Genomic DNA, 9,545 nt, shown 5'->3' on the forward strand with positions numbered 1-9,545 from the left:
TGCCCCTTCCTCTGTTAATCTTCCTTGGTTCACACTCCCCTCTCTCCCTTCTTTCATCCCCAATACAGACAGAGTTGGGCATTTCTTCCACTTCTCTTCTATGGCACGTAATTTTCTAACAAATTATGACTGCTTACATGCCTGTTTTCTTTTTTGTTTTTTTGAGATGGAGTTTTGCTTTTGTTGCCCAGGTTGGAGTGAAGTGGCGCAATCTCAGCTCACTGCAACCTCTGTCCTCCAGGTTCAAGCAATTCTCTTGCCTCAGCATTCCAAGTAGCTGGGATTACAGACACCTGCCACCATGCCCGGCTAATTTTTGCATTTTTAAAGAAGACAGAAGAAGACAGAGTTTTGCCATGTTGGCCAGGCTCAAACTCCTGACCTCGGGTGATCCACCAGCCTTGGCCTCCTAAAGTGCTAGGATTACAGGTGTGAGCCACTGTGCCTGGCCACATCTGTTTTCTTGACTAAACTATATGTTCCTTATTGATAGTGTACTTTCTTTATCTCATGTTTGCATCCCCATACCCTAACACATTGTCAGCACCTAATAAATACTTCTTTAATGAATGAATGCTTATTATAGAAGTGTGATGATAAAGCTTTGTCTCTATAAAATGGGATCTTGGGATATGTTTCAAAGTGCCTAAAGCCATTCCAGAATGGTGACTCTTGGATGGAGGAAAGCAAAGTGAAGGCATACATAAAGGAGATTCCCCATAGCAGACCTACCTCATCTAGCATCCAAAGGAACCCATGTTAGTGACAAGACTACATGACAAAGACTTCTACACAAATTATAATATCATTTATAATTGCAAAAAAAGTTTGAAAACTAGAAATAACAAATATGCAACTTAGAATGATTAAATGAAGGTTCATTTAATGGATCCTTTAAAAATAGTACTTCAGACAGGGCGCGGTGGCTCACATCTGTAATTCCAGCACTTTGGGAGGCCGAGGTGGGCAGATCACAAGGTCAGGAGATCAAGACCATCCTGGCCAACATAGTGAAACCCCCATCTCTACTAAAAATACAAAAATTAGCTGGCTGTGGTGTCACATGCCTGTAATCCCAGCTACTTGGGAGGCTGAGGCAGGAGAATTGCCTGAACCAGGGAGTCAGAGGTTGCAGTGAGCTGAGATCGCACCACTGCACTCCAGCCTGGCGACACTGCAAGACTCCGTCTCAAAAAAAAAAAAAAAAAAAAATTCTTTTGTGTGATTACACCACTGCACTCTAGCCTGGGGAACAGAGCAAGACCCTGTCATCAAAAAAAAAAAAAAAAATTAGTACGTTTGTAGAATATTTAACGACTAGGGAAAATGCTGGTCATTTCAATCAATCAGAAAAAAGAGTTATATCATAATCCCAATCATAAATTAAATATAAAAAACATTTTGGAAATACTGGCTTAAAAACATTTAGGAAAAAAGCCCGAAATAAACTGTATGAAATTATTAGCAGTACTTATCTCTCATTAATTTTCTACAACTAATTTGTTCAACAAATATTTATTGAGCATTTGTTTGTTACATTACAGAGATGTGCAAGAGACATCTGTTTCTGTCCTCTGGGAACTAAACACGTTATTCTTCTATAATCAATCAGATAAAGCAATAAAGGTTAGAAAAAAATTCATGGGACTGCCCAGTCTAAATTTACATTCTATGAAAGGTAAAAATAATAATAAATAAAAATAAAAAGCCAGATTCCCAGAACTTCTCTGAAATCTAGGCTGGAAACAATTTTGATACAAATATTTGGATAAGGACTGCCCAAATGGCTTGTACTACTGATTACGAACTGTATCATGAGGCTGTAGTTGTTCTAGATCCTTGTGGTCAGAAGGTAGTTGAGAATCTAAATCTCCAGATTTATCCTTCCTGTTGGCAAATCTAAATTTTTACAGTAATTACAAATAAAAGCTGCTTAGTTGAAATTTAATCCTTCATCCACCATCCACCAAATTTCTTTTGTCTTCTGTGTTTCTTTCCCCTCTACCATTTCTTGCTCTTGCCCTCAATGATTCACTCCATTTATCTAAAAGAATCCTTATGTTCCTCCTCTTCTTTCAACCAAGGAACAGCCAATATAAGATTGAACTCTCCCTCTTGGGGATTCTCAGGAAAGATGGAAGCTTCAGAGGGGATGTGTGGTATTGATGAACATAACATCACGAAGAATCTGAAAGCCATAGTCCTTTTAAAGCTCCTGCTTCAAAAGATACCTAAGGTGTAAAAAAAAAAAAGTGGGGATAAGTCCAGGCTTGGTAGCTCACACCCATTAACCCCAGCCCTTCGGGAGACTGAGGCAGAAGGATCACACGAGGTCAAGAATTTGAGACCAGCTTGGACAACATAAGAAGACCCTGTCTTTACATTAAAAAAAAAAAAAATTAGCCAGGAATGTTGCCACACACACTTGTAGTCCCAGCTACTGAGGAGCCTGAGGAGGGAGAATCCCTTAAGCCCAGGAGTTCAAGGCTGCAGTGAGCTGATCGTGCCACTGGACTCCAGCCTAAAGAGCAAGACCCTGTCTCAAAAAAAAAAAGGGGGGGATATTATCTGAGTAGAACAGTGGCTAATTTACCTTTATTATTCTTTACTGTAGTTATTTCACTAGTTTATATCCTACATTGAAAATACTTCCAAAACTTCCTAGGATTTTCAGCTCATCAGAAACACAGTGATAAATAGTAAAATTACTCTAATTGCCCAGAGCTTAAAAAATGCAGCACTATAGTTTCAGGTTTCATGTTTTTAGGCATACTAAGGAGTAAATTTAAACTGACAAAATTCTATAGGACTTAGATCACTGATAGTGGATATACTATAAAATAGTTTTTCAGAAATATTTCCCCAGAGAACTCAAATAGTTGAAATGTGTAATAAAAATACACATGCAGGGTATCATTAGAAAGCATCATAGGGCCGGATGTGGTGGCTCATGCCTGTAGTTTCAATACTTTAGGAGGCTGAGGCAGGCAGATCTCAGGAGTTCAAGACCAGCCTGGGAAACATGGCAAGATCCCCTCTCTACTAAAAAAAATACAAAGATTAGCCAGACATGGTGGCGCTTGCCTGTAGTGCCAGCTACTTGGGAGGCTGAGGTGGGAGGATCACTTCAGCCAGGGGGATTGAGGTTTCAATGAACCAAGATCACCACTGCCCTCTAGCCTGGGGGACAGAGCGAGACCCTGTAACCAAACAGACAAACAAGAAGGCATTACAGGAATACATAGAGTACTAAATGCTAACTTAGTGTTATGTCAAAAGCATATGCTTAGAGAACTAGGTGACAGAGTCTGATATTCATTCATTCATTTATTCATCAAATTTTTAGGAAGTACTCTGTGGTAGGCATAATCAGAGACAGAGCAGTGAAGAGATTAAAATCCCTGCCATCATGGAGTATTTTAGTAAATCAAGATAAATAAAAAACAAGAAAAAAAAATAAGTAAAACATTTTGTTGGTGGTAAGTACAAAGCAAAATTTAAGTAGAAAAAAAGATTTGAGAGGGTGTGAAAAAAAGGAGGAAGGGAGCAAGCCATACAGTAGGGGGTGGGGGGAAGGGGGAGACATTACGAAGAGAGGAAATAGCAAGAACAAGGACCCAAAGATGGGGAGATGCTTATTATGTTTAAGAAGCAGCAAGCAGGCCGGTGTGACTAGAGCAGAATGACTAAGGAGAGTGGTAGATGAGGCTGAAAAACAAGGGGGAAGGGCTAGGTCTTGTCCAGGAGCATTTGGGTAAGGTTTTCATGGACAGGTATTATAGCAACAGGTGGAAATGGAGGGGTGGAAGGTGATTCCAAGTAATTAGAACAAAGGAAAACAAAAGACAAGGAGCTACGAATGCCTTAAGGATGTTTAGAATCAGAGGCTGGCCTAGTGTGCAACGAATATACATGTAAGTGTGAGGAAGCAATATTGTGAGAGTAGGGGACCATGTGTTAAGGGGTGAAGGTAGAGGGTGATGAATATTCAGTTTTTGATCCTCTGTTTGGGAACTGCAGAAGAGAGACTAGGGCAGGAAGGCACCAGGGTAAAAGGCAGGCATTAGCTGTCCCTTAAATATAATCTTTGCTTTTTCCCTGGCATGAATAAAATCCTGCTCCAGATAGTTGCTTTAGTTACCATATCTATGAAGAAAAAGGGTGCACGTCTTAAGATCTTTGTGGGGAAAACACTCCTGAAACTTTATTGTAGTAGGGAGAAGAGACTATATACAACAAGTAGAATTTATACTATTGTAAATTAACATGAACTAAACTGAACTGGTCTAATACACAGTGAATCATAAGACAAAGATGACTAAAAAATGAGACTGAGAAAGGAAACAGGAATTTCAATTTTCTAAAGAGCATTCCACAAAATGGCTAATCCTTGGATAAACAACTAAGTTAACTACTTCTAATTTTACATAAAGAAGAGGAGGATTGTTACAATCATACACGTTGAGTTCAAAGGTATTCAAAAGGTAAGAGCCGGAGCCTTGCTCAGAATTCATCACCTCAGTACCTCTAGCAGTGACTGGTACAGAAGACTCGAATGCTTGTTTAAGGAATAAAAAGCCTATCCATTACAGTTTATCTCAGTAGAATCGAACAGTGCTAGGGCTGTAATACCACCACCTTGAAATGGTAATATTAATAGGGAGGAAATTAAAAGTAAGTAGAAAGAGGGGAACCACCTGTACAAAACAACAACATAACTCCAGAGGAATCTACTGGTTAATTACCCAAATGACACAAAACCATCTCAGCGGATATGCAGAAGTGTTGTTTGGCACAATGGGATATGTATTATGATCAAATCCAATAAACAACGCTATTCCCTTTTTGGAACACACAACAAAAAGCATAAGGCAATCTCAATCTCTTTCCTCTGAACCATTCAATAACACAGCGGATTTGGGGAATTGGGTTTGCTTCTCTACAATGCTTTTTAAAATCCTAAATTAGGAGTAACTCACCCTCATCGTTTGTCTTAAGTATTACAAAAGAGTACAATACAAAGACATCAGCTCATATCCACTCATGGTTATGGGATGTTAGAAATCCCTGAAAGGAACCGCTAAAGTAAAACAAAACCCAGCAAGTTAATATCACATTTTTATCGTCAACCAAAAACAAACGATCAAACTTCCACCAGGAAAAGCATCTTTTTATATGGGATAATGTTTGCATACATGTCACCAATATTAGTTTGTTTACAGTTAAAGCTCAGAGACAGGGTTTTATATGACTTTTTAAGCCAAACTCATCCATTAAAACAAAATTTTTTTAAAAAAATGCAAATGTCTGAATGTCAATATTTTTTCCTGTCTATCTTCCATGAAGCATTTTTCCATGCTAACACTAGGGCATCCTTCGGTGTAATTCCACAAGCAGATTCAAATTCCCTTCAATACCATAAACAAGCCCTATTAAAAAGCCTTTAAACCACAAAAAAGTGCAACAGCGGTTTGCAACTGTGTGGTTAGTTCTGCTTGTTGGTAGAGATTAGCATAAGCTACGAGTCGAGGTTGCTCAGAACCGAGTAAAAGGGACCTCGGCCGCTTTCCCCCCTAGAGGCAACAATAAAAGCATCCTCCTCTCGCCCCAATACTTCGCCCCAATACTCGTCCCATTCCCGGGACCCAGTCGACCGCAGGAAAAAAAAGCAGGGCCAGCCTCACTTACCTTGTAGACGTCCCCGTAGGTGCCGCTGCCGACCCTCTGGACAAGCTCGTAGTCCTGCTGCGGGTTCCGCCTCAGGATGTCCGCGGCAGGCCGCAGCGGGGCCTCCATCTTCGCTTAGGGCCCGGCCCCCGCCGGCTCAGCCGGCGGCTCCCCGATTCCCGCTAACGAGCACGAACGGCGCCGCTTCCCAACATGGAGCCTTCGCCGGCAGCTCCGCCTGCACGAGGGACGAGCAAAGACGGGTCGGCGTCGCGGGCTACGACCCCTCGCGGCCCGGCCCCTTCCCTTCCGTTCCGCCAGCGGCCGTGGAAGAGAAATGGGCCTGGAAGGGCCCCTGGCGCCCAGTATCCCTGTTCGGGCTGCAGCCCTTCCCCCTCCCCGGCCGCCCGCGAACTGCCCGACGGGGCCTCCCCGCCCGCCGGGGCCCAGGGCCGGCTCGGTACCTGATGGGGGCGGCCCCGCTCTTTGTTGAGCGCGGAGCCCGGGACCTACTTCCTAGACCGCACCCGCGTCCTCCTCCCCCGCGCCGACCCGCACCTCCGGGTTTGCCGCCACCACCGCCGCCGCCACTCAGCCGCTGCACCGCGCGTCCTCTCGGGGGCGGCGGAGGCGCGTACGGTCGCAGCCGCCGCACCACGTTCCCCACCCGGGGCTGCGTCACCGGGAGACACGTTCCCAGCCAGCATGGGTCGGCGCCCAGCGGCCCGCCCGAGCGCTCCGGCCGCGGAACCAGAGTGCCGCCCTGAGGCCTGCTGAAGACACGACACCCTCCCGACCGCGCCACCGCGCCCCCCTACCCGGGCGCGTCATTGCAGGGCCTGGGCTGTCTCCCTCCCACTCTCAGAAATAAGGGACACCCCTGGGCATTCGTGGGCCAACGGGCCTTGGCTAAACCGTCCCCACATTTGTCAGGTAGGCCTGTAGGGTAACGGGTAGAGGAAGAAGGGCGATGGGAACGTAGCCCTCAAGTTAAACACGGAAAAGATACGTTAAGGGCACCGGGCCAGAAGTAACCTGGCAGCGGGGCGCCAGGGAAGGAGGTGGGGGAGTGCCAGGTTAACTAAGTGCCGGCACACCCTACTGCACCTTCCTGTTTTGCAAACCATTCCCGGTGGTACCAGTTTGAGACTGCACTGCACACCTGCACAACCTGTCTTCTACTTAGTTCTTCTGAGACATTTCTGAAAGTCTGAATTCCTAGGACTGCTCAGTGGCCTTTGTCCCTGTTGGCCACACGCAGTGTCTTATCGCTGGTATTGCACCTTTAACAGATCAGGAGTTCCGAAAAAGTAAAACAAAGTCGGGGGTCACAGACTGGTTCTGGTTCTACCACTTCCTCAGTATGTGCTCTGGGACAAAACAGCGTATTTGGCAACATCTCAATGTCCTTATCTGCAGCTTGAAGAGGGTAAGATTTTGCATCTGACACACAGGAAAGTGTTTATAAAGCGTTTTACAGGATTGTAAAGGGGGTTATCGAATATAAGAGGTCTTAAAATACTTAAAATACTTAATGCACAGCATATATGGAACAGGAGTTCGGGGAAGTAATTTGGCTGGTATTTCACAAGCTGTTTGCAGTTTCAGTTCCAGTCTTGTTCTGAAGGTAGAAAATTAAGTTGCCAGTGTTACATTATACTGGCTAAGTTATTTCTAGAGCCTCACAGAGAATTTGAACAGAAAAGCCAGATAACACTCAGCCACTGCATTTAGTGACCGAAACATCACAAAAGAGCAAGTTGGAGATGTTGGCATGTGACTTTGAACATCCAATTTTTAATTCTGTTCTTGAGAAATATACTCCTGATTGTTGATAATTGTGTAATGTAGAAATTAAATTCGCACCTTAACAGGACAGGGCATATATGTATTTTCTTGTGCTCCACACACAAAGGACACTTATTTGGGGAACATAAGTAAGCCCAGACTTACATGCTCCATGGACAAAGCCTATGTGTTTGCTGCATTGAAAAAATTGTTGAAGAACAGTTCCTTCTTTCAAAGATTCTTGGCACTTGTTTTGGTGGGCACATACTTTTGGCTTCGATGACTCAAAATCTCTTCAAATGTTCTATTGGTATCTTACTACTTGTTTACTGTCATAGATTCATTTGGGACTTTTTTCCTCTGGCCCTATAAGCATTGATCCTTTATCTAGTCTGAAGTATGTTTATTCTTACATATTTATAGTAGCATTACTCCAGGGAATTTCAGGCAGCATACAGAAAACACATACTCTAAAACAAGATAAAAATAAGTGGGCAAACTAGGATGAAGTTAAAGAGAAGGAAAATACGAACCCAGAACAGTGCAACAAATCAGCCAACCAGAGGATTTTGTAGTGTTTTTGAGATCAAGACTAACCAATCGATCAAGAAAGAGGCACATATTTTCCTGATGCGAAGATTTCAAAAAATTTTATTTAATGAGCTTTATTCATAAAGTAGAAACTGAATGCCCAGTTTGAGACAAGGATAAATATCCTGACAATCCTTTAAGCATGTTATTCTTGAAATACAGCATTTAAAATGAATTAGGCAATAAAATGTTTGAGGTCATAGGCTTCAACAAGACCCTGGAGTGCAGATATTTTATGTTGCCAGTAATGGCAGATCCATATGCTTTGATCATTAACCTAGAGGCAGACAGCATGGAAAAAGTTAAGACTCTATGTGGTAGTTAAAAAATGTGTCTGCTATAATCATTATTTTACTTGTACTGCAATTCATGCAAAGAGGAAAACATTTGTTTTATACTAACTCCAAAAGAATCTTAAGGATTTTTAAAATACTGGTTGAGTTAATTTTAACAAGATCAGTGAAGTGGGTTGCTTTGTAAAGAAATTCAAATTCAATTTACTTAAATATACACTGAGTAAATTTAATTTTACATCCTGGACAATTAAGCAAATAATTTCAAAGTTGAAGTTTATGTAATAATATGTTAGTTATGTCATGGAAACTGACTAGAGAGTTTCTTACAAACCACCCAATTTCATATGACAAGGTATGGAATAAGAATAAATATGGCTTGATAGGTCCTTCATTCCAGCCTAATTGTCATGCATTCTTAGTGTCTTCATGCTGACACATAAATATTTTTCAGCTTTTACCCTTATCAGTATAATATACGATAATGGTTTGTCACATACTTTGTAATGTACTTCCCTTCCTTCAAAGTTCTTCGGTAAGATGCTAACTGTAGTCTGTGGGCTCTAGTTTCAGCTCTAACTTTAGCCAAGGCTGAATAAAAAAGAATTGGGGGACATAAAATGCATTATCTTATATAAAGCTAAGTTTCACAATTTATTATTCACGACAAAATGGCTAATTAAACCTTCAAGTGTGATAGGACAGAGCATAAGGACAATAACTTTAGTCTATTGAACATACAGATTTAAGCAATATGGTAATCTCCTGATTAATCTGCCAACATAAACTAATTTCAACATGTAACTCTATGTGATTCAGTTGACTGCTCTATAGATCTGTTAAACAGAAATCAATTAAATGTTGGAAGACAATGCCACAACTATGATTTGGATTTTTAAATAATTATTATTAAACTATTGTTTTACTAATTAGGGCCACTTGTCTTTTGAGGCATAAACCATGTTTTCCAAATATAGGGCAATTCTTATATATTTTGTTCTGGATGGCAATAGAACATGTATCTCATTCAGGATGAGTATCAGGTCATTAGGATGAGAGTTTTAAAAAGAAGAGGTGAGGAAGGCAGTCGATATCCCTTTCATCCAGTTTGAATTGATCATCAGATATGTTACTGATATGGTTTGTCTGTGTCCCCACCCAAATCTCATCTTGAATTCCCACGTGTTGTAGGAGGGACCCAGTAGG

At 41.9% G+C, this 9,545-nt stretch overlaps 1 protein-coding gene across 9 annotated transcripts in view; it reads right to left on the reverse strand.

Moving 5' to 3' along the window:
- MAP4K5 (mitogen-activated protein kinase kinase kinase kinase 5) overlaps positions 1-6,305 on the reverse strand; it is a 107,839-nt gene extending 101,534 nt beyond the window's left edge. For 3 of the 9 annotated variants that reach the window (XR_013396270.1, XM_077940973.1, XM_077940977.1), the window contains exons 1-2: positions 6,226-6,305; positions 5,689-5,905 (exon numbers count right to left, since the gene is read on the reverse strand). Coding sequence is in view for 3 of the 9 variants with exons in the window: in XM_077940973.1 (XP_077797099.1) it covers positions 5,689-5,796 (108 nt within the window). In the remaining 6 variants the exon portion in view is untranslated. Of the gene's footprint in view, positions 1-5,688; positions 5,906-6,131 lie in introns of all 9 variants that reach the window. The other 6 variants (XR_013396271.1, XM_077940974.1, XM_077940976.1 and 3 more) reach the window with 2 other exon arrangements.
- Between the last annotated feature and the right edge of the window lie 3,240 nt (positions 6,306-9,545).

The sequence above is a fragment of the Macaca mulatta genome, chromosome 7 (assembly GCF_049350105.2).
Source record: "Macaca mulatta isolate MMU2019108-1 chromosome 7, T2T-MMU8v2.0, whole genome shotgun sequence".
Lineage (NCBI taxonomy): Eukaryota > Metazoa > Chordata > Mammalia > Primates > Cercopithecidae > Macaca > Macaca mulatta.